This window comes from Hylaeus volcanicus, chromosome 2 (assembly GCF_026283585.1).
Source record: "Hylaeus volcanicus isolate JK05 chromosome 2, UHH_iyHylVolc1.0_haploid, whole genome shotgun sequence".
NCBI classification, from domain to species: domain Eukaryota; kingdom Metazoa; phylum Arthropoda; class Insecta; order Hymenoptera; family Colletidae; genus Hylaeus; species Hylaeus volcanicus.
Genome location: NC_071977.1, coordinates 1,404,799 through 1,427,934, shown reverse-complemented (window position 1 = coordinate 1,427,934; position 23,136 = coordinate 1,404,799). Strand labels below are relative to the sequence as shown.

General features: G+C 51.8%; 5 protein-coding genes across 12 annotated transcripts in view; 2 read left to right on the top strand and 3 right to left on the bottom strand.

Annotated features, from left to right (window-relative positions):
• Window positions 1–278: 278 nt before the first annotated feature.
• Window positions 279–2,930, top strand: LOC128872633 (CCR4-NOT transcription complex subunit 9). 2 transcript variants are annotated; one of them, XM_054115511.1, is made up of 4 exons: window positions 309–1,229; window positions 1,322–1,716; window positions 1,789–1,967; window positions 2,903–2,930. In XM_054115511.1, exons 1-4 carry the CDS (start codon window positions 903–905, stop codon window positions 2,914–2,916), a joined length of 915 nt encoding a protein of 304 aa, XP_053971486.1. In that variant the 5' UTR covers window positions 309–902; the 3' UTR covers window positions 2,917–2,930. The 2 variants fall into 2 exon arrangements, with proteins under 2 accessions (XP_053971485.1, XP_053971486.1); XM_054115510.1 differs by lacking the exon at window positions 2,903–2,930 and having other exon boundaries at window positions 279–1,229; window positions 1,789–1,993.
• On the bottom strand, window positions 2,054–5,945 carry LOC128872622 (sodium-coupled monocarboxylate transporter 1-like). Of its 2 annotated transcripts, XM_054115492.1 has the most exons (13): window positions 5,597–5,945; window positions 5,117–5,276; window positions 4,898–4,963; window positions 4,713–4,832; window positions 4,438–4,592; window positions 4,219–4,359; window positions 4,043–4,151; window positions 3,838–3,947; window positions 3,311–3,494; window positions 3,091–3,177; window positions 2,794–2,975; window positions 2,508–2,700; window positions 2,054–2,437 (listed from the first exon to the last, which is right to left on the bottom strand). In XM_054115492.1, the coding sequence occupies exons 1-13, from the start codon at window positions 5,809–5,811 to the stop codon at window positions 2,390–2,392; spliced, it is 1,770 nt and encodes a 589-aa protein (XP_053971467.1). In that variant the 5' UTR covers window positions 5,812–5,945; the 3' UTR covers window positions 2,054–2,389. The 2 variants fall into 2 exon arrangements, with proteins under 2 accessions (XP_053971467.1, XP_053971468.1); XM_054115493.1 differs by lacking the exon at window positions 3,091–3,177.
• A 242-nt stretch (window positions 5,946–6,187) lies between these two features.
• Window positions 6,188–10,861, top strand: LOC128872620 (metabotropic glutamate receptor 6-like). Of its 3 annotated transcripts, none has more exons than XM_054115488.1 (12): window positions 6,188–7,002; window positions 7,069–7,228; window positions 7,289–7,428; window positions 7,494–7,642; window positions 7,714–7,910; window positions 8,012–8,340; window positions 8,400–8,625; window positions 8,687–8,809; window positions 8,923–9,243; window positions 9,794–10,076; window positions 10,167–10,366; window positions 10,435–10,861. In XM_054115488.1, exons 1-12 carry the CDS (start codon window positions 6,841–6,843, stop codon window positions 10,809–10,811), a joined length of 2,667 nt encoding a protein of 888 aa, XP_053971463.1. In that variant the 5' UTR covers window positions 6,188–6,840; the 3' UTR covers window positions 10,812–10,861. The 3 variants fall into 3 exon arrangements, with proteins under 3 accessions (XP_053971463.1, XP_053971464.1, XP_053971462.1); XM_054115489.1 differs by having other exon boundaries at window positions 7,711–7,910; window positions 10,176–10,366; XM_054115487.1 differs by having other exon boundaries at window positions 7,711–7,910.
• A 952-nt stretch (window positions 10,862–11,813) lies between these two features.
• On the bottom strand, window positions 11,814–16,267 carry LOC128872698 (cell wall protein Lmo0130-like). 2 transcript variants are annotated; one of them, XM_054115658.1, is made up of 5 exons: window positions 16,012–16,267; window positions 14,266–14,566; window positions 13,374–13,427; window positions 13,135–13,289; window positions 11,814–13,067 (listed from the first exon to the last, which is right to left on the bottom strand). In XM_054115658.1, the coding sequence occupies exons 2-5, from the start codon at window positions 14,480–14,482 to the stop codon at window positions 12,645–12,647; spliced, it is 849 nt and encodes a 282-aa protein (XP_053971633.1). In that variant the 5' UTR covers window positions 14,483–14,566; window positions 16,012–16,267; the 3' UTR covers window positions 11,814–12,644. The 2 variants fall into 2 exon arrangements, with proteins under 2 accessions (XP_053971633.1, XP_053971634.1); XM_054115659.1 differs by lacking the exon at window positions 16,012–16,267 and adding an exon at window positions 15,458–15,612.
• A 355-nt stretch (window positions 16,268–16,622) lies between these two features.
• Window positions 16,623–23,136, bottom strand: part of LOC128872696 (growth factor receptor-bound protein 14-like) — a 16,707-nt gene continuing 10,193 nt past the window's right edge. For all 3 annotated transcript variants that reach the window (XM_054115651.1, XM_054115650.1, XM_054115652.1), the window contains exons 9-13: window positions 21,020–21,247; window positions 20,549–20,656; window positions 19,014–19,282; window positions 18,843–18,936; window positions 16,623–18,756 (exon numbers count right to left, since the gene is read on the bottom strand). In XM_054115651.1, the coding sequence (XP_053971626.1) occupies window positions 18,487–18,756; window positions 18,843–18,936; window positions 19,014–19,282; window positions 20,549–20,656; window positions 21,020–21,247 (969 nt within the window). In that variant the 3' untranslated portion in view covers window positions 16,623–18,486. The remainder of the gene's footprint in view (window positions 18,757–18,842; window positions 18,937–19,013; window positions 19,283–20,548; window positions 20,657–21,019; window positions 21,248–23,136) is intronic.

Genomic DNA, 23,136 nt, shown 5'->3' with positions numbered 1-23,136 from the left:
GGCGCTTGTATCGGTTTTTTATCGGAAAAAGGTTACGAGTCGAAACAGACGATAAATTATCGAATAAAGATGTATTCTTCGCTAAAAATAAAATACATGTTCGAGTCTCGTATTCCCAAAAGTGGACCATAAATACTCGATGTAGCGTTTTAATAAACCTTTTCGTAGCACGAGTGAACTTGAACGCGAATCTAACTATCCGATGGTAAAGTTTGAAAAACTCCGCCGAAGGTTTCCAAGGTTCACCGGCACCGGCAGCACCGTCGTACTCTCGTGCCAGCGAGTGAGAAGTGAGACCTCTCGCTCTTCTCTTCGATTACTCTGCGAATCTGCGCTGTTGCATGGCTTTGAGTATACATATAGACTCATATATTCTATACTCTCATATACCCTATTTCTCTATACTCAAAGTTGCATGGTGCTAGGTGTATGGTGATTTGGTGACTAGCTTTGGTCATTGGTACACAGTATTGTACTCATTCAACTGTATTGGTGTCGATTGGTGTGGTACGGTGGCATGGTGTAGGGACGTAAGGTGTAGGTAAGAGTAGCATGGAAAAAGAGTGATATCGAAGGATAAAAATAACGAATAGTTGAAACGGGGGGTAGCATTCGCTTACGAAACAAGAGGAATCGTCTTGTACGGTGTTGAACGATGGATTCGAGCGAAGAAAATCTTGTCGGTGGACGTTGAGGCGGATCCTTTGGGCAAAGGCGAGCCGCATAACCTAAAAATTTGTTTTCCATCGAATCGAGGAATTCGAACGAGTGAATCAAGCCTGTCGAGGGCCGGCCGGCCGGCCGATTTTTTGGAGGATCTCGTCTGATCGGAGAAAAGGATTCGTTTCGCAAACAATTCGCTTCGGACTCGTCGATTTTAGTCGATCGGTTCAGTGGATAATATGAGTTCGCAGCAGAGTCCGGCAGCGTTGCAGTCCACGGTGGATCGCGAAAAAGTTTACGCCTGGATAATCGAGTTATCGAATCCTGAGACGAGAGAGAACGCGTTGCTAGAATTGAGCAAGAAGCGCGAGGTCGTTCCCGATTTGGCGCCGATGCTCTGGCATTCTTTTGGTACGAGCGCGTCGTTGCTTCAAGAAATAATAAATATTTATCCAGCCATTAATCCAGCCACACTTACTGCGTACCAGAGTAATAGAGTCTGCAACGCATTGGCACTTCTGCAATGCGTGGCTAGTCATCCGGAAACTAGATCAGCATTTCTACAGGTAACAGTATAATTTCTTAGCAAATATCGTCTATTTTCTATCATCTATATTCCATCATTTACTCCTTTTCAATTTGTTTTCGATTCTTCCAGGCTCATGTGCCGTTATTCTTGTATCCATTTCTGCACACGGTCAGCAAGACCCGTCCGTTTGAGTACCTGAGGCTTACCAGCTTAGGAGTGATAGGAGCATTGGTAAAAACTGACGAGCAAGAGGTGATTACCTTCTTGCTCACCACAGAGATTATTCCTCTATGTCTGCGAATCATGGAGAGCGGTTCAGAGTTGAGCAAAACCGTAGCCACCTTCATTTTGCAAAAGATTTTGTTGGACGACAGCGGTCTGTCGTACATTTGCCAAACGTACGACAGATTCAGTCACGTCGCGATGATTTTGGGGAAAATGGTACTGTCCTTGGCTAAGGATCCTTCCGCCAGATTATTGAAGCACGTGGTTAGGTGTTACTTGCGCCTTTCGGACAATCCAAGGTAAAGCCGAATTTGATCGGTAACGTTGAAACGCGTTCGTTTAATATTCATTTATTTTTGGATGTTTGACAGGGCGTTGCTGGCGCTCAGACAATGCTTACCCGATCAACTCAGAGACAATACGTTCGCCACGTGTCTGCAAGAGGACGCCTCAACCAAGCACTGGTTGAATCAACTGTTGAAAAATCTGGAAACCGGGCCGCAACCCGGACCACCGGCGCAGCCCGGTCAGCAAGACCCCAGAACGATCGGTATGTCGCCGCTCGCCTCTTGAGCCTTTTGTGGGTTGCAAAGAACGACGCGTTTCAGTGGGACGTGAAAGAAGAAACTTTACGTAAAACTTTACGCTCTCTTTTCTTTCACTTTACATTACGTTTCTTTTCTTTTCTTTTCTTTTTTCTTCTTGTTGGTATCCCGCGCGCGTGTTACTTGAACCGACACACGATTGCGATCGTTGTTCGTGTAAGGGTTGCAACTTAAAAATACATATGTACATATATCGTTTCGATATTTCTATCGGATGCGTTGTAGCGACTCTCTTTTCCTTTGGCTATAACGATCCTCTTGATACTCGACGGAACGGAACGGAACGGGACGAGCCGCGAGGCAGATCTAGACCTGTTTCGGGCAAATATCTGTTCGTTTCGGATCGAACGAGTTGCGTCCGTGCTCGTCACGGGCTCGAGAGAACCGTTCCGATCTTGGCGAGCTCGACGGTCTCCTGCGAACCGAGATATCGCGATTAGATCAGAGACGTTCGTTCGCGCGGGTGATAACGTTGAAAAATTTACCTGCCGACTCGTGGCGACTAGATCCGAGCTTAGAAAGCCACGTATCAGCGGCGTGTACAATTTCTCGTCTCCTGGTTTACGCACGTTTGCACCGGTAATCCAAGAGACGAGTAGACCGAGCAGAATCGCGGTTAGAAATCCAATCCACGTGTACCAGAGGTAGGACACTCTGTAAAGAAAGAAGGGCTCCTCTCTGAAAACGTGAAAGAGAATCCGTGTAATGCGGAGAAACGAAACGCAGGCGTGCGCGCGTAGCAAGTTGGATCGAGAGTAGAATCGTCCTCACCTTGTTACGGTTTCGATGACGAGCGTGAGATTGCCGATTCTCGTCTTGAGCGCGTCCGGGCATCCGTCGACGGACACTGGTTTCACAGGGAAATTGATCTTTCCGGTAGAGATGGCTGCCTGAGTACCGAACGAGATCCAGGCGACGAGATTCAGACTGACCAGCCCGCCGACCAGCGCTCCCTGTCGCGTTCGAACCGAGACACAGATGTCGGAAGAGGAGCAGAGTTGGCATGCAAAGAGACGTTAAACGGATGAGGCGCGAGTGCCAATTTGCAGATGCGTCGTGTCACCTTACCGTTGAATTTGCAAAGGGAAAGAACATTCCGAGGGTGAACATTCCGAGCAAGGGTCCCGCTGTTATCCCCGACAAACTCTTACCGGCCTGCGAGACGCGAGACGTGAGACCAGACGATCGTTGAAATTATTGCTCGTCACGGATTGACCGATTGGATCCGGATAGAGATAACTAGACAGACGGATAGGTGGATAGAGAGAAAAAGGACGGAAAGCTTCACCTGGATCAGTCCGGTAAGTTTCTCCACGAGGAAAACAAGAGCCACGCAGACCGCTCCAATCGCGACTACGATCGCCTTGATCGTTCGGCTGGCCGTCGCTTCTGAGACTGGACCGCGCAGCCATGGCTTTATCATGTCCCCGTATATCACTCCAGACATAGAGTTCAATCCAGTGGACATGGTGCTAAAAAACGGTATGTCGAAATGCGAGTATAGTTAACTTTGTTTAAAACTAACAGAGTCGTCGTCGTTTATTCGTCGCGCGTGATATCGAATTTTATTCACCGGTGAAAATTCGAATTATTGTAAAGAGCGCTCGTTGCTTCAAATCGTTATTTAATATAAACATTGATCCGAGGAGACGAGTGGCACGTATGTAATTGTATTTCATTGAAAACATAATTGTGAAATAAATTATTTATCTATTAATTATTCATCTATTTATGGATATGCACGTATCGTATACGTAAAAGCGAAATAATCGACCGGTATCTTTAAGCGCGAATGGGGAATTTACGAGTTTTCACCTGAGGGCGGCGCTGAACACGCCCGCGACGAAGAGTCCGGGTAATCCGGGGATCGAACCGGCCATCTCCATCACGAAATACGGTAGCAGTTGGTCCGCTTTCCTCAGTTGCTGAAACGAATCGAAGAGAATGAGAAGAGCGAACACGAGGCGCGGCAAGGCAGAGACAAAAGCAGACGTCGAAAATAGTAGAAGAATCGCGTTACCTTGGTCGTGACGGGATCGCAGTCGTGAAACGCCGCAAAAATGACGAGACCGGTATAACAGCTCAACGAAACGATAGTTATAATTCCGATCGCCATTATCGCGATAGTTCTGTAGAAAAATGGTCGTGTACCTAAACGAGAAAATGAAAAAGGCAAAGGGTGGTAAATCGACTTACGCGTTGGCCTTCTTCAAGTTGGGCATCGAGAGACATCGCTGCACCATCGCCTGATTCACCGAGCAGGACGCCAACCAATTCAAGTAGCCGCCAACGACTACGGTCCAAAAGGTGTGTCGCACCGTCGGGTCCGGGTTCATCCTATCGATCGGGAATATGGAAACTTTGAACGTGGAATCTCGAAGGCTCGGCCGCGCTCGAGGGCGAAAAGTCTCTTACTCGAAGAATTCGATTCTGCCGGTGTCGCGATTTCTTTCCCAAACTCGTTCGATTCCGCCTACTCGCAAGGTACCGAGAACCGCGACGACCACCACTCCTCCGAACATGACGACCGTTTGAATAGCGTCCGTCCACACGACCGCCTTCAGCCCGCCCTGGGAAACGCGCACGGTATCGTAATCGTATTCTATCTTCGGTTGGAAAATTCCGGACTAAAATTTGGCTATCCCGAATTCGAAATATCCGAGCAAGCGGATACTTCGCGCTTTCCTCACCAAAGTAGTGTAGAATATGCAGACGGCGCACACCATCAGAGCGGTTGCGTGGAGGTTCATTCCCGTCACTTGATTGAACGCCAGCGCGGGCACGTATATCACCAGCGGGATGTAGAGTAGCTGTAAAAATTAATTCGATTCCGCGTTGTTCGGTCGCGATCGTCGTTGCAACCTTTTTCACTTACCATTTTGATCAGAAATATTACCGTGCCCGTCAGTCGAACGACGTTGTTGAACCTCAGATTCAAGTACTGAACATTCGTACGGATTATTGTTTCAAAATTGTTACTTCTAAGTAGTAATCGACGAGTTTCCAAATTAGTTCCTATTCCCAGTATAGAAAGAGAAACTCGAGACTCCGCAGTTCCCGACTAAAGGGAAACATACGGGTGGTGCATACGTACCTCGTAAGAAGAAGTTATTCCGAGGTCGTAGAAGACGGGTAAATAAACGACGGCCATCGTCAGAGAGACGAACGAATCGGAAATGATGACGCACCAGAATTGCGTCCCGTAGACGTACATCTCAGCTGGTAGCCCGAGAATCGCTATTCCCGATATGTAGCTGAAAAACGAATAGTTGGAACCAGGGTGTCTGTAACGAACTCTGGGGAACGATACGGAATCGCAACGGGATTGAAACCGGAAACTAATCGCATCCGTATCGTTCCTCTTCGATTCCCTCTGACCCTCGCACTCGCGACATTAGCCGTTTAAACGCGTTCACCCGGTCACATGGATAGCCGGTAGAGCGTGAAACGTAAAGCAATCGGTTCGATGGCGGAACCGACGCCGAAGACTACTCGAAGAGGCAAATAATCGATGCCGTCGCGCCGCACCGGGTGGACATGCACGTATGCAGTCGATTGTTCGCACGCGGTTTACCTGGCTATCAGAGACATGCTTATGGGAAAGATGTCCATCTTTTGCCCGCCCATTAAATACTCCCGAACCGCATCGGTGGTTTTCCTGGATTTGTACGCTTGATAGACTCCGACGATGGCAGAAATTCCCAGCATTCCGGCAAACACCGCGCAATCGATCGGCTCGAAAGATCTTTGCGCCGAACCATCGGCGTCGCGGTCGGTGGTTGGATCCATAATTGCTTCCAACCCTCGTCTCCCGTTTGGATGGTTTGCTCTCGCCTCGTTGATGCGAACGTCCGCGAACGATACTCGAAAATGCCGCGTCGCGTCGCCTGTCCTCGCGTTTCGTGGACAACCGTCTCGGTCGAAAACGGTGCGTTTCTGAGCCGCGGAACCGTCGACAACCGCGACGATTAAGCGAACCAACTCGGAGAGGTGATTGAATAATTGGGGATTCCGTAGTTATCGTTCCCACTCCGCTTCCTTCGTTGGCTCTGGCGATCTCGCGGACTCTTGGCGTCGCTCGTCCTCGTTCTCCTCTTCCGTCGGTGTCGCGATTACGAGCAGTAATCGAATCGAGTTTATCTTCGTCCTCGAGTCGACTGATTTTCATATCACGGATACCGATCGTTGCCGAAAAGTCTGTCAGAGTCGCGACGCGTCGTTTCGATTCGATCCCCAGGTTGGAAACACGAGAGCAGAGTACGCGCGGACCACCAGCCACGTTACGCGGATAACCATTTAACGAAATTGCTCATCTCCCTGCCTCTGTTTACTCGTCCGATCGGTTTACCCGCGTATCGTTCGCTTCCCGCCACTCGCCTCCGCCTCCGCTCTCGTCTCTGTCTCCGCTTCGACCAAGGCCTCCCGCGAACCGTACCTCGGTACGCGATTAGAAAATTTCGCATCGCGTTGACATGCCGCGCGCCCCGTTACCATCGACGAACAAGACCGGTAGGAGGATTCGATGGTCGGTTCGTTCGTCGAATAATATTCTAAAAAGAGACGGAGCGAACGCGCGTCGAGCGAGCTACGTCGACGAAAGGCTGATCCGCCGACGCTTTGTTTTCGCGATCGATTATCCGTCTTTCGGAAAGTGGAATCGGCCACTCCCTCGAGGGACCCCGACCCCGAAGGCTTTTCAGCGGTCTCGAGTCGCGATCGTTCGTCTTGGTCGGATACTCGAGGCGGTCGCGCGACTCGTCGGTTCGACGCGAAACCTCTGCTCCCTCGAGACAAAAGAGAAAGAATCGTCGACGAAGAATGATCGGCGTGCTGCTGGTAACGCTGGTGCTCGGGTGCGGAGTGTCCTCGGAAGGCAGAGTCGCGGTCGCTTACGCGAACGTGACGGGCGACATCGTGCTAGGTGGCCTGTTTCCCATTCATCGAAGAGGCAACGGTGGCGAGAGTTGCGGCGAGATTCAGGCAAGTCGCGGCTCGCATCGCGCCGATCCGATCGCTGTAGCCTATTCTAAGGGTTCGTTGATTCAGATCGAGGACGGAATTCAACCGTTGGAAGCTATGCTGTACACCATCGAACGCGTCAACGACGATCGAAGGATTCTTCCGGGTATACGGCTCGGCGCTGTAGCCTTCGACACCTGCGACAATCCGAGCTACGCTCTCGAGCAAGCGTTCTACTTTGTGAAAGGTAACGCGTTTCGTCACGTTCTTTCCTTTTCTCGTACCTTGAAGGAACTTCCTTCCGTAGGCTTTATCGCGCGCGACAATCGGCTGACGGACTACTCCGAGTACCGATGCAACGATCGGACCGCGCCGAAGTTCATGGACGGAGGATTCGACGACGTGGTCGCGGTGCTCGGCGCTCAGTCGAGCTCGGTCACGATTCAGGTGAGAAGTCTCGGAAACGGTTCGAGAGGCTGATATCTCTTCACTTTGGTTTGCTCGATTCCCAGGTCGCCTCGGTGCTGGCGTTGTTCTCGGTTCCGCAAGTCTCGTACATGGCCACGTCGGCGTTTCTAAGCAGCAAGGAGAGGTTTCCGCATTTCTTCCGCACGGTTCCGAGCGACGTGAACCAAGCACGCGCCATGTTAGAGATTCTACGGTAAGTAGAGGAGAAGGAGGAGAATAGAGCGACCGCGTAACGTTTGTTTGTTGTTGTTGATGCGATAGCAGACGGTTCAACTGGTCGTACGCGTCGGTAATTTACTCGGATACAGAGTACGGCGATCACGGATACGAGACGCTGGCGTCGTTCGCTGCCGAGTATTCCGTCTGTTTCACGGGGCCGCACCGCATCAGCGAGGATCGGTTCGCGAGCTCCGATTACGAGGACGTCGTTCGCACGATCGCCGAAAAGACGGACGTTCGAGGTGAGGTAGATCTGTAATGGAGCGGGCACGCGCGGCCGCTCTCGGAAGAGAGGATAGGGTGCACGCACGGGTACAGGATCGACGGTGGTCGAGTGTTTCAGTGGTGGTGCTGTTCGCGGAAAAGTCGACTACGCTGCGCGTTTTGGAAGCGGCGAGGCGCATGGGAGTCGGCTCGCGATTCGTTTGGCTCGGTAGCGACTCGTGGCCGGACCAGAGGGACGCCAACAACGAAGAAGCCACCCTGTTGGAGGGTGCGCTCGCTGTTCAGCCGCTCTACGCCCCGTTCGCTGGCTTCGACGAGTACTTTACCAGCTTGACGCTCGATCATCAAAAAATTAACCCTTGGTTTCGCGAATTCTGGCGGACGTATCACGATTGCGAGGACGATGATAACGTTCGAGAGGCTTCGAAAGGATGCTCGAGTTCGAAGGTAAGTCGAGTCGAGACCGTTTCGAACGTTGTCCGAGGTAGTATACTTTCGTCGCGAAGGCGCGGACTTGCTGCACGGATCCTAAACTGAGGATCGAGCGGAGCAACGGCTACAAGCAACGGAGATTTCTTCACTTTGTTCGCGACGCGGTGTACGCGGTGGCGTACGCTCTCGACGACGCGCGAAGGGACGTCTGCGGGCAAGATTATCGCGGCATTTGCGACGAGATGCGAGCATTGTGCGCCAAAGATTTCTCTCGTTACCTGGCCAAGGTGTCGTTTGAAGGTAAAGGTGCGACGGACGCGGACGCAGCCGGCGTCGGTTACGGTCGAGTTTTTCCTTTCAGACGAAGCGGGACACGAATTTGGGTTCGTGGACGCGGTCGACGGTCCTCCGAGGTACTCGATCCTGAACTATCGGCGAGCGGCGAACGGCTCCTACCAGTGGCTTGTCGTTGGGAATTACACGCGTAAGCAAAGTAGCGAGATTATTTGCCGAGCCGCGAAAAAGACGGATCGTTGCGTCGCGTATATGTAGCATGAGGTAGGTATGCGCTAAATGCATGGTGGGCCTCCGCGTCAGTGAACGAGGAAGGCAGAGCGGAGCTTCGATTGGACCGCGAGAACACGAGGTTTCGCGGCGACCGAGCCGACTTTCCCGCTTCTTCGTGCTCGCAACCCTGCGGTCCCGATCGTATCGTGGTCAGGGTCAAGGAAGACGCGTGCTGCTGGAGGTGTCAGAGCTGCGGCCCGTATCGGTACAAGTTGGACGAGCAGAGATGCGACGATTGCGAATGGGGCACCAGGCCGATCGAGAACGGAACCGGCTGCGAACCGATACCCGAGCAATTCGTCGATCACTCGAACCCTTGGGCCATAGTCGCGATGGTGGTCGCCGTCTCCGGTAAACGCCGTCTTTATAGTCGCTGGAAGGGATCTTGTGAGGTCGTAAAGTCGGTCCGACATCGATCTTTGCAACTTAAGTCGACCGCAATTAATAATCTGACAATCTTTTATCTTTTTAGATAAGAACAGAGCTAGACTTTTCGTTCAGGACCGTGTGGTATCGGAATTAGGATGTTCGTATTTCAATAACTTTTTTCTTCTTATGTATGCTCACACATAATTCTGTTGGCCGTCTTATTGAAAATACTGCGGTAGGTAGGAACTTAGTTAACCAATCATCGTCAACGGTTTTCCGATTTGGAAAAAGCCGCGTAGCAAACATCGAGTCTTGAGGCCCCGGGATGTAACGTGGGCGTGTATACTTTAGAGCCGCGACACACCTGTCGTTCTACGGATCGGTTACCTGGCCCAATAAACCAATAACTACTGTTTCGGTTTACGACCTCACAAGATCCCTTCCAGCGACTATACCTACTATCTTACTACCTCACCTACGCGTCTGGCGCACATCTCTCGAATCTACGTAACCGAGAAATCCTGTTGCGCAGGTATGGCGTTGACGTCGTTCGTTTGCTGGGTGTTTTGGACCTACCGGGAGACTCCGATGATCAAGGCATCGGGTCGCGAGTTATCCTTCCTGCTGCTGCTCGGCACCTTTGGCTGCTTCTCCATCACGTTCGCCGTCGTGGCAAAACCCAGCGTCGAGAGCTGCGCCGTTGTACGGTTCGGCATCGGATTTTGCTACACTCTTTGCTACGCCGCTCTGGCGACCAAGATCAACAGGATACACAGAATATTCAATGATCCTGGTCCGAGTCCCCGCAAACGACGGTAAATCTGTCCTTTGTGCTCGCGCGACGCTCGTACGCGCTCATTTTCTTCTTTCCTTTCCATACCGGATACTTTTCCACTTATTGTTAGATACACCAGCCCGAGCTCGCAGCTGACTATCGCCTCGATTCTCACGCTGGCCGAGATCGCGTTCGACGCGGTCTGGCTGCTCAACGAACCGCCCGCGGTCACGCGCTCTCATCCTACCAGAGACGCTAACGTGAGGATTTGCAGAGGTTCCGAGAACGGATCGTACGTGGCCGGTTTGCTGTATCCGTTTGTGTTGACGGGTAAGCTGGTCACGGGATATCGACGTTTCGCGTACGACAACGCTTTCATCCTTTATCGTAAATTTCAGTGGTGTCCACTTTTTACGCTATCAAGACCAGAAAGTGCCCCGAAGGATTCAACGAGACTCGCCGAATCGCGTTCGCGAATTACGCGACGATCGTTCTGTGGTTAGCGTTCGTGCCACTCTATTTAGCTTCGACCAGCAACGTTGTCCGAGTGATCACGTTGGCACTCTCTCTCTCCCTGAACGGATTGGTTCAGCTGCTTTGCCTCTTTCTGCCGAAAGTTTACGTGGTGCTGATCAAACCGGAGAAAAACACCCGAGAGCTGGTGATGGCCAGGCACGCCGGCGCCGGTTCCTCTCATCCGACCGCGACGATTACTCCCGAGCCGCCTTCGGCGTCACCTTGCCATCGATCGAACGCGTCTCGCGAACCGATCTAACTCCTCGCTACGTTCTACCGCTCTCCGTAAATAAACTACGAACTGTTTGCAGCTTTCTTTCTTTCTATTATCCTTCCTCTTATTCGTATTCGTCCTATTATTATCATCGTTATACAGGTCTAGGCACACACCCTCGTTACACAGGTTCATTAAAAACGAGGAGAAGAAAAAGGAATCCGCGGCTGGGTTAGGTCTTTTTCTTTTTTTCTTATTAATAAACCTTAGATCTTATACAGATCCATTGGTACATGAATGGTTATAAAGTAACGTTATATATTTAAACCTTAATATAGGTTCATTCTGTTTCATGGACCAACGATTTGTATCGCCATCTCGCGGTCGAAAGAGCTAATTATTTTATATATATATTATTTTATACGATAGCTTAGATCAGAACCCTTCAAAGTTTTGCGCTAGTGGCGCCATTTGCATGTTTAACATATTTTTTTTTTTTATTATATGCAATAACAAATAAGTGAGCCAGCAACGTTATATTAAAATATGAATGGAAGTCTACTTTTACTCCCTAAATTATTAGTTTTTGTAAACAACAAACACATGGCGCCGTCTAGTAGTTGAAGTCCGAAACAACTCGAGAACAAGCTTGGACGTTTTCCCACCGATCGCGCCACTGTCAACCAATTACCGACATTTTAATTATTTGCTTATTTTAACGTCTACTAATGAATTTTAACGACCCAGTGTTTGTTTAATGGCTACAAGTTCATTATTAAACGTAATAAATTGGATTACGTAAGTATTTTTTAATTTGTTCTGCAATGTCGATAATTTTAGTTCCACCTTTTGACCGCGAGATGGCGATACCTATTTTTGGCACGATTTCGAGAATATATCATTGTTATAATCGAATAACTCATTTATATAGAGTATTATTAGTTTACTTATACCTGGACCTTAGCAAAAGATACGAACATCAAACGTTTAAACAAGAATTTCGTGCAAAGGTAGTTTAAGGCTGTTTGGTCAAAAATGATACTCTTGTGTTTTATTTATTTATTGGCGAGTAAAATTTACGCGACATACACTTGGAAATGAACGATAACCGTTCAGAGACGATCAACGATAAAAAAATTTCTCTCCCGCCGTGCGTTGATGCGAACCGATGATCGAGAACGCGAAGGCGGATCGCGATTTTGGTTACGAATCTGCGAGTCGTGTACACCGATGTCTTCGTTCCTGGAAGACAGCGATTTTTCGTCGACGACTACAGAGAAAAATCGAACGAAGAGATGATTCTCGTCAACAGGTTCGGCGCGACAACGACGACGACGACGACGATACGAGAATAAATCTAACGCGAATCCGAATTTACGTTACTTACGCGAACTTATTCTAAGGACAGCGAGTTGTCGCGCGAGCGAGCGTTCGATTCCGAATCGATCGGCGACAAGAACAGACCGCGCGAACGAACAAATTGGTCGCAGTATAAGAGAACGCGAAGGCGATCGACCGAACTCGACTCGAATCGCATCGAATCGAATTCGTCGCGCGTTCCTTGGTCTATGAGTCTTTGTTCGCGAGGCAACGATCGGTCTGTCCTCGTCCCTCGGTACCGGTATCGGTCTGGGTATCGGTATCCGTCTCGCGCTTACCCTCGCTGACCTATGCGAAGCACGATCTCGTTGCCGGAGCTTCGCTCGAAAGGCGTTTCGTGGACGGAACAACTGATAAGGATCTGCGATGAGTCGCGCACGATAGGGTGCGCGATTAAGTACTTAAAATTACGCTATGTACAATTTCGATCGATAAATGACCCGCGAGGAACGGAACACCCTCTATACACCGGGCACTCGGACTCGTGGTTTTCCCTTTTCAAAAGGAACTCTCGCGATTCGTCCTGATTTGAACGGATTCGGGACTCGGCGTCATCGCCGGATTGTCGTAAGCGTAATCGAGGGTGGTGTCTTCGCTGGGGTGCCTTCCGGATAGAGAGGTACTGGTGGTGTTCGGCGTGCCGTTATCGATACCGCTTCCGTTTCCGCTTCCACTACCATTCCCATTCGCGTTTCCACTCCCATTCCCGCGTCCGTTGCCATTTCCGCTCCCCAAGATTCGCGAGGGAGCTACACTGGCGCTGATCGTGGGCATCGCCAGCCTCAGTCCGTTTTGTTTCACGATACCGCTTTCCACGTCATCCTGAGCTTTGTTCTTCTTCCTGTTGTTGTTGTCGGCGTTGTTGTTGTTATTGTAGCCGCCAGCGATGCCGACGTTGTCGTTCCCAGGATGGCTCGTCCTCTGTTAAACGCGAACGATTAGCAACGGCGACGGACGAGGATGGTCAGCGAGACCGTTATAAACTGACCTGTATCTTATTTCCGGTAAACGCACGACGAAGAACAGCCCGCAACTTGTTCCATCTCGTCAGCTTTCTGGTCAGCAGGTAGAGGGTGGTCAGCAACGAGACAGCAGCCACGGCGATAGCTATCGAGACGAGGATCCATAATTTTCCAACTTGTCCTGCCGATGGAAAAGGTTTCTTTGAACGTTGGTGATTGAGAACGAAAACGATTCCACGTTTCTACGATCCATTCGTTCGCTTACCTCGCAGATCTTCGTACTGCTCCAGAAGAACGTATCGCTTATCGTGTAGGTACTCTGAAACCCGGAATCACGAATGAAAAATGTTTCCGTCGCACTCCGAACCAAAGGTAACGGACGATTTTCTAAAATGACGCGACTACGTTTGGATTTTTCGAATGGAATTGAGCATACCTACGTGCCTGTGTGAAAACGAGCGAAGAAACGAGCGAAGAAACGAGCGAAGCACTCGAAGGAGAAAAAGGAGAGAAAGGTCCGAAAAGGTCGGGAAAGAGACTCGGATCGTGGAAAACGAAGGAAATGGCTGGAAAGGACGAGAGGAACAAGGCCAAGAAAAGAAGAAAGGTAGACGCGCGGTCGGATGAGTCATCGAGCTTAGAGCTCGAGCGCGGTCGCGTGTGGGAAAGTCGATGGAGGGACGGACGGTGGTCAGGTGCAAAGTCAACGGACTCGGCATACCTTCTATTCAGGTGTACGAGGGTCTCGGGAAAGCGGTTGGCCTACTACCTGTGCTTCTCTCCGATCAATCTCGAAACGCGTGTACCGTTCAAGCGTGAACGACGACCCAAAGCCATCATCTCCGCTTTACGGTTCGCGAGCGATTTCTTCGTTACGATTCCAACAACGTATCGAACGTTGACAAACTTTTATTTAAGGGTCGACATTTCTAGAGGCCTGGTCTCGGAGGTACGCTACAGTAAAGTATCCATGAATGCACGAACTCGGGACCGAACTAGTGCATTTATGATAGACAACGGCAACGAATAAAGGACGAAGAGAAACCAAACTCTTCTATATTCGCTGTCCTTCTTTCCGTTCGAACGTTCTTACGTCCATGGGGGATGATTTCAGTGCATTTATGGAGACTGTACCGTACCGATCGAGCGAAACTTACCTTGACAATCGGACAGACACTCGACCGGCTGATAATTCGAACTGTCCACGTCGCAAATGGACGAGCATGGTTTGCAGTGCTTGACGTAGCGATTGCAGTACTCGAGGGTGGAGCAACGACTCTCGCCGCATATCACTCCCTCTGGGTTCAAGCCCCCTGTTGCGCTGGCCGCGATCAACAAACTCGGAAAGATCCAACCGAACGCCAACGACTTCATCTTGGACGACTCGATCGCAGCCTCTTACCGATTACCTTGCGACGGGGCTACAGCGAAACATTTTCCAAGAGAGTCGTGTTTCTCCTAAAAAGACAAGAGGACACGTTTAGGAAGCAATCGTGGTTCACGTCGATCGCATGTTTCCCGGACGGAAGACCCGAACCGCGGCAACGTCTACGAGAGAAGAGAAGAGAGAGAGGGGGGCGGTTGCACGGCAGAGGTACATACTAACGAAGATATACCAAGACCGAGCGAGCGAGCGAGTGATCGATCGAGAGAGAACGAGAGAGGCAAAGAAGCGAATGCAAGGTGACTCATCGGTGGTATCGCGCGGCACGGGAAGAGAGGGCGGGAGGGACGAACCACGGAACCAGTTCCGAACGATCGTCGTTTTACCAGCCGATTCGATCGAGCCGCGACGCGCTAGCCCGGAATCTTCGATCCGTTTCTTGGAGGAAATACCGATGCGTCACGGCGCGACGCGCAAACCTTGTTCCGTTGGTTCCGTCCGGGTACAACGCGATCATCGATCGCGTTCTCCGCCGTGAACGCGAACACACGGTTCCCGTTGAATGCCCTTTGCTCGCGTTTAAACGGTAATTTTGCAACAAACTCCAAGTATTCAAAATGGACGCCATTCAAAATGGCGGAGAAAAACCGAAAGGTTGGCGAAAAAGGGAAGGGGGAGAGAGCGGTAGAGCGAGAGAGAAAGGTGTACGAACGAACGAAGAAGAAGAAAGTATACAGTCGGCCGCAAAATTTTGCGGTGGAACGGGTGAAAGTTTCGCGCGTAACGGTAATAAACTATAATAAACTCGACGCGTTAGTCGAACATCCAGCAAATTCGATCGTATCGCGATCGATCGTTTTATATCGTTGCGTTTTACTTGTAACCCGCACGCTTTGCTTTTCTTGTCACGTACGGCGCGTCGATTCATTTTTCCGACTGTATGCACAAAGAAGCGGTAGCCGTACCTGGTACCGCGAGATACCAGGTGAACTGGGTGGACACGGTCAGCGAGGTCCGCGCGTCGAAGCGCGTCCGTCGAGAACGAGCGCGGAGCTTCGAAATCGATGCTCGAGTCGATCCAACTTTCGCGAAACTACGCAGGTAGAAAACTGGGAAACCGTTGCGTTTGTCGAAGAGGCGAGAGAAATCGTAACCGAGCGGTCGATCGGCAGGAATGTTGTCCGACCGGTTTTAATGGCGTGGCATGGCGCAGCGTGGCCTGGCACGACAATTTCCAACGAGCGCGAGTTGCGCGTCGGCGCGGCGTCGTTATATAAACCGCATAGTTTCCAAATAATCTCGCCAGCGACAGGTGGAACGCGCGTCCGTTGGACGACCGTCGACCGCGGTACGAGACACGGCCCGTTGACGCGGCTCCGTCGATCGTTCCATTGATCCGGAGATCCTCCGTACAGGCGAGTCAACGATTCCTTTTTGTTTCGCGATCGAGCAGCGAGTCGCGACCAAAGGACAAAGTTTGACGGAGCGATTTCGAGTAGGTGAGTTGCACGAATCTTACTTGGTACGAGCAGGCGTGATCGTTCGCTGTCGGTCGGTCCAAGTTCGGTGGATAGGCTCGGGCTGCGAAGCGAGGCTTCCGAGCTCGCATGTCGCCGTTTGCGAACGCGAACAGATTCGAGATTCGATACTCGAGATTCGAGAGACGCGCACGACACCTTCCCGCGTGAACTGGTCGCGTTGGACTGGCTCGCTGCCGATCGTGCGGCGGGACGCGTCGACGTCGCGGACCTCCTTGCTGCTACCACCGCGGAGTCTCTTCCTCTTGCCTGCCTCGCACCTGAATTCCACCTCTCCACCTACCAGCACGGCTTCCCCTTTCCGTGCCCCTTGGCCATCGCGCTGCTCCTCCCCCTGCCGCGTTAACCTGCTCGCCAGGCTGGTTGGATTCGATCGTCGCCGAGCGTCGCGTCGAGCGTCGGTCGTTCGGCTTACCTGTTGCGTCGAGCGAGTCTTTGCCTGCTTCTCGGTTTTCGAGCGGCGCCGGCGGTGATTCGGTCGCTCGACTCGGTTCGGCCGAGACCGAGACTTGCGTCGCATCGGGTGTTACGCCAAGAGGAAGAAGCCTACTTCGCGGCGCGACGCGCGTTTCTTGCCGCTAAAGAAAGGTCGAGAGATCAGATCGCTTCTTCTATTTACGTGTTTTATTGCTTATTAAAGGTTCGTACAAATGTATAACGTAGCAAAACTCGAGATGTTTCGTTGATGTTGATATCGAGATTGTTACCGTTCTTGCTGGCCAACGTTCGATTTTCCGTGTTCGCGAAAAGACACGGGTGTCGATATACCGAAAGAACGAACGCCAAGGTTCGAGGAGAAAACGAGGCGGTGTCGGTGGTCGGGAAGAGAAGTAAGAAATACAATCCTTTGACACGTGCCGTATCGCATCGTGACGCCTTGCGTAGACTCGTCACGAATACAAGCGAGTAGCATCGGTAAACGAAAAGCAAACGTCAACTCCGGCTCACCGACGATCGGTGTATAAGGTGGGCCTCTGAAATCCGGAAACCTGAGATTCCAGAGGCGTAGAACCGCCAAGACGACCGTGGAGTTCCTCGTAGTCGTCTTTTCTTGTCCGAACCGAGTGCACGAACAGTGTTCCTTTCTCGTGCGTTCGTCTCCTCGCCGATCCGACTGCGCCAAGAGTTCTCCCTTCTCTCACAGATCGCTCCGATCAAACCGAACGCATCGAAAGTAACTCCCGTCTCGTGCATTCGCTCCCTCGCCGCCAGCCGACTGGGTCGGCACGTCGGTGAATAGATAGTGAAATTCCGTTTTATTATTATTGGATTTTAGCTAAAATTTAGTCGTATTTTGAATATGCCAGAAGAGGTTTTCTGTGGACAAAACCCCACAGCCAGACGTGGTTCGTCGCCACGCTCGAGGCTTTATTAGAGGTACAGGTTATTCAGTTTTTCGTAGTATTGTACGCACTCGGTACGCGAGTCGGCGTAAAATTATTGAGCCGACAGTGTCTGCTCGCAACCACACGCTATCGTACGCAAACTTATGTTTACCTTGTTTTCGTTTCGTCCATAATAAATACGCAGTGGAACGTTACTCTGTTGTCTATATATTTATTTGAATATAAATATCCAATAATTGTTCTTTCTCGTACGACGAACGCGATCGGATCGAGTCGCGAAAGCGAAACTCAAATACGGTCTCGGTAGCGACCCGACGAATCGCGCGTCGATTCTTCCGTCCATGTTTGTACAAAATATACTTTATCGTAACAATTTCTATCCATAATGGTCGTCTTAATAATAAGAATCGATGTCGTCCGCGACGACGACGACGACGACTCGTCAGTCTGTAGCGTGTTCGAGGGGGCGCGTACGTTCCCGTTTGCTTCGTCGCGTCTTCTCCTCTTCCCGACTCGATTGCGTAAATCGCGGAGCCGTCGTAAAAAATCGAGATTGACGGACCGCTGTCAAAGTCGATTTTTGAATCGGCGGTTGTTCGCGAGGAACGTCTCCGCGGTAGGATGGAAGAAGGCGATTCGCGATCGAGTATATCTCGGCGCGGCAACGAGTCAAGGGGCTCGCGACCGCGGGAAGAGGAGAAAGGTCGCGCGGTAGTCGACGCGGAGACGACGCGTCTCGCTTGTTTCCGAGTTGCGCTCTTTGTAGAGAAAAGCCAGCCTACGTCGAAACTCCTCTTCCTGATTACGAATCTTTTCGCGATCGAAAGTTTCGTTCGATTTCCTCTCGTTGCTCTTGAGCGAATAAGGCGCGAGTCCGCAATTCACGACACGCGGAGAGCAGAGTAGAGTAGAGTAAAAGAGAGGAAAGGAAAGGAAAGGAAAGGAAAGGTGAAAATGACGCTACAAGTTCCACTTGTTGTAGCTGCAGAGGCACAAATTCCAGCAACCCGATCGCGTCGGACGATCGTTCGCGGTCGCGCATCCGTTCGGAGGATGAGCGCGAGCGACGAGACGCTCGTCGACGGTGACGGGTCGCTGGAACGCCTATCCTCAGATGCTCCCGTGGCTGGGGAAACTCGCCGGATGTACGCAGGAAGGCGTGCCGAATCTGTGACAAGCCTCGGGCGGCGAGGGCGACGCTCCGCCGTCTTCGGACCTGGGGATGGGAACGGGAACGCCGTTCTGCACGTAGTGAGTCAACCGCGTCGGCAGGGAGCCCGCATTCAGCTGATAAAACTCGATCAACTGTAGAAGATCGTAAAACTTGGTTACACCCTTGTCGAGGGTGTACAGCCAGCAATTGCATCGCTCGTCGAATACCTGAAACGAACGCGCATCTTTAGCGAACGTCGCGTCCCGTCGCCGCGGGACCATCCGAATACCATCGAGATTACGATTTCACTTACAGGCTGGATTTGCGCGTGAAACACTTTGTCGCTGTATTTGTAGGTCAACACGTACGCCCCCAAATTGCTTCTGCTCTCGCGAACCAGAAACACGCTGAAACAATGAAACGGAGAAGCGTTACGGTTACCGAGCACACGAGTTCTCGCGACTGCAAAAGAAAATCCGCTCACCCGTCTATGGAACCGTGGTCCCTTACGATCGCCGCGGCGATGTCTCTCTTCAGCCCTCTGTGAAACCACGGCTGCAAAACGTGAATGCCGTCGTCGAGTCCGTGGAACCGGACCACCGAGCACCCGGGCGACGGTCTCGAGAACGGTCTCCAGGTTCGACGCCAATTGATCCCTTCGCTCTCGGCGATGTCCTTGGCCTCCTTCGGATCGTCCACGATCCTTCCGACGCTTCCGGTGAAATCCATGGCCACGCGAGATCGCGTCGATTCCTGCGCCAACATCATCGAGAACGATGCAAAGGCGAAACACGCGGGAAAGGACACCGATCGCGGGGACATCGATCGATGCGCACGCGAGACGAGAAACGGAAGACGAGAAACGGAAGACGAGAGGGGATAAACATTGTCGGATAATACGGGGGTTGATGAGATCCGATGCGCTTGTTGCTAAGCAAGGAGCAAACGCCAGGAGACGCGCCGTGATTTCGAGAGCTTGCGAAAATACGAACAGCGAACGTTTCGACGCGCGACGGATGCGAGACACCGTGTGCACCGAGAGTCTCTTCCCGCGCGTTCTCCGCTCTTGGACGATCTCGGTTTCGTCCGTATCCGGTCGGTACGCGACATTTCCTAACGCAACCCGAGAACTCTGGAAAATCGCGGAAACGATCGAAACGGATGGCTACGATACGTACCTCTTCCATGTTCGCTCGAAACAGACGGAAAGGAACAGCGGAGAATCCGAGCAAACGTTTGCTCGAGAGGGAGAAGTCGTCCAATGTCAAGGTTATAGAAGCGCAGGCGCGCGGAATCTACCGGGTGATACGCAAGCGCGAGTAATCCGTCCATCCGAAATCCGTCGGCATCGAGCCGATCGCGGACGAGTTCGGGAAATCCCCGCAACGGTGGCGTTCGACGGAGTCGGTTTCCTTGCCGGCAGCTTTTCCGACAAGAATTTCACCGAGCGAGATCGAGAGCGGGCCGCGATTCGTGGCTGCCAGGTAGTAGGCACGCTCCGACTCCGACGGACTCTATAGTCGACACGAATCAATTTCGCGACGAACCGTAGAGGCGGTCGGTGCGCGAAAAGCGTTTCGCGAGCGCGACGACGAGTTACTCGTCGAGAAATTTCGATTGGTCCCGCGAGCCACGGCTCCGCTCCGGTCTCGTACAAGCTAGCCTACCCTCCGAATGATCGATAGTTCCCGGCGCGTAGCAACAGTCTACCACCTCGCCTCGCCTCGCCTCGCCTCGCCGCGCTTCGCCTCGTGCCCCGCCTCGCCTTTTTGCTCCATTTTCAAAACTTTCTTCCGACGCGAGCTCCTCCGAACATCTTCGAGTTCCTTCGCCTTTCTCCGATCTCTTTCTCCCCGGGGCGTTGTTCGCGAAACCCCGCGAGTCGCGACCAAACGGACGATAACGAACGATAACGAACGTGCGTTGCTGCAAAGAGACGGCGGGGATCGCGCGAACGCGCTTTCCGCGTCGATTTCCACTCGGCCCCTAAAATGATCGTTTCGGTAAAAGGAAACTCACGTTGGACACGTCGTAGTTGGCGTATCGTTCCTTCGGATTGTCCCCGCTGGCTTGCTCGCACTGTTTGTTCTTGAACGCTCGGTAGTTTTCCCTGAGTTGCTTGCCATACTACGACACAAGAAAATGAATCGATTAGACGGATGGATCGAGGAGATACGACGCTCGGACCAGAGGCCGATTTAGTTTTCCTTCGTGTTTCGAAGGAAACGCTTGCTCGAGATCGGCCGCCGACGAGTTTTGACGCCGCGCGCGATTGCGAGACCGCGATTATGTCATGGCATGGCACGACGAGTGCCGAGAGAAAGGAAGAATTGCCGGTTGAAGAAGCGTCGCGACGATCCGAACGTGCGCTTTCCAGGTAGAGGAATGGGCCACGGGCTACAGGCCTCGATCTCGATCTCCGACTCGGCGTCGACGAGGCTCGTCGACGAGCAACGCGGAACAGCGAGAAAGAATCGGGATTCTGGTTACCTTGGCGAGTCTCATGGCCGTGAGCCAGCAAACGCGGGACTTTTCACTGTGGAAAGCGATGACCTTGAGCCCGGATTCTCCAGCCTCGGTGCCTTCGGCTTCGGCGTTGCTGGATGGCCTCAGGCAAAGGCCCCACTCGAAAGGCGCGTTGAAACACCTTTTCGCGTTTAGGATCCTGTACACCGTATAATCCGACAAATGAGCAACCGGAGTCAGCTGTCCGTTATCCTGAAATCATTCGACCGCGTCATTTTTCTACGAGTCTCTCGAGTTACGTCCAAGTTGGTCGACGCGGATACTTTGTCGCGAACGGTCCTCGTCGCTCGCAGACCTCGGAAGGACGATCGAAACGCCCGGAGATCGGTTTCGTCGCATCGACGAACGCAAACCCGGAAGAGGAAGGCGGCGCGTCGTGTTCCCGTTGGCGTCGACGGGAACGAGCGCGAAAACGGGAAACTGGAAACGAGCGAGTCGGTCGGTTTCTCGTAAAACCTCGGCAACGTCTTCTTGTCTTCTTCGTCGATCGCTTCGAACGAAAGAAGCTGAATCAGCAGCCGAAGATAAGAGTCGATCCGTTCGAATCGATCGGAAAAAAAGAAAACGGAAACGATTCGAAGGCGTCGAAGCGAGAACGTTTAGCGTTGGCGGGCAAAATGTTAGTCACGGTCGTGACCGGAACCGGTTTGCGAGTAATTCCAGAAGCGCGGCCAGCCAGGTGCCAGGTGCTGGAAAATCGAGGTGTCTTTATTACGATTCTCGATTTCAATTTTTCGGATTCTCGGTCACCGTTGAGAAGCGGTTCGTCGTAAATCGGACGTGGATACGCGGTCTCGCCGTGTCACGATTACCGTTACCGAGAACCAGGGAAGAAGCGAAGGGTCGAAACATTCCGAGAAGACCGCGTACGACGAGCGTAGGTGGAGTAGACAAGGTCGCCGAAAAGACTGGAAGGAATTTCGAGACGCGAGCCAGCGAGCGAACGAGAGGCCGACGGGGACGTAAATTGAAAATTGCTGGCTCGCTAAGTTGCCCCGGTCGTTTTCGTTCCACTCTTTTTCGACTCGAACGGTCGCAGCCGTTCGCCGACGAACACGTTTCCGTCGCTAAATCGGCTGATTTTTGCCAAAGCGAGCCATCGGAAGGAGTACGCGTAACGAAAATGAAACCCTGGCTGCGCGCGGATACGCGGCTCGCGCTCCTTTATTGGATTCGATCTAATACAATTTGCGCTTTGCATTTTGCTCGAGCATGGTTCCGTTCGGGTACGCAAATTTTTCGAGCGGCCATTGATCGGCATTTCGGTTCTTCTCGGGGTGAAATTCGAAACGACGGTCGCGACGACGGCACAGTTTCGATTACGAAGACCTTCGTTATCTCGTCTTCTTTTCGTCTTCATCTTCGCCTTTGCTTTCGCTTTCTCGCTTTCGTTTTCGCTCTCGCTATCGCTATCTCTGGCGCGCGATACCATTTACGAGCTCGCGAAACGCCAAAGAGAATCTTCGAGGTAGGACGATCGCGAAAGTAAACAGACGCCGCGTTGAGAGTTTACGGTCGACAACCGAACGAGGATTCTATGGATTGGGTGTCGTAGGTGTAGCATCCCTACTCACCGTGACGCAAGTAATGCGACCGTTTTACCAGTAAATACGGCCGAACGATTTCGCAGAGGAAACACCGATCGCTTCGTGGATCCCAGCAACAGTGACAAGGTTCGAGGGCGGCGTTGACGATGCCGAAGCCGATGTACATCGACGAAATAGCCAAACTAGATGGAAAGAGAAGACAGAGAAACATAGACGGATAGCCAGATAGACGGGTAAACGAAATAAAATGGCCGAATGCCGAAGAAACGTGGGTGCAAAGATGGAAAGATAAGACTCTGTCGCGGTTAAGAAAAAAAGAAAGAAAGAGAGAGCGGGTGACGATGCCAGTGGGGTAAACGAGTAAGGCGCGCGATACGGAGCAAGAGCGTCGGGACACGGGATTAGAAGGTGTTTTCTCTCCGTTGGGAATGCACGCGAGAGAAACGCGGTGTGAAAATTATCGGAGCGAAGCAACGGTTCGCGTTTGCCGCGACGCGACGCGACGCGACGCCGACGGGATCGATTTTAGTCCGT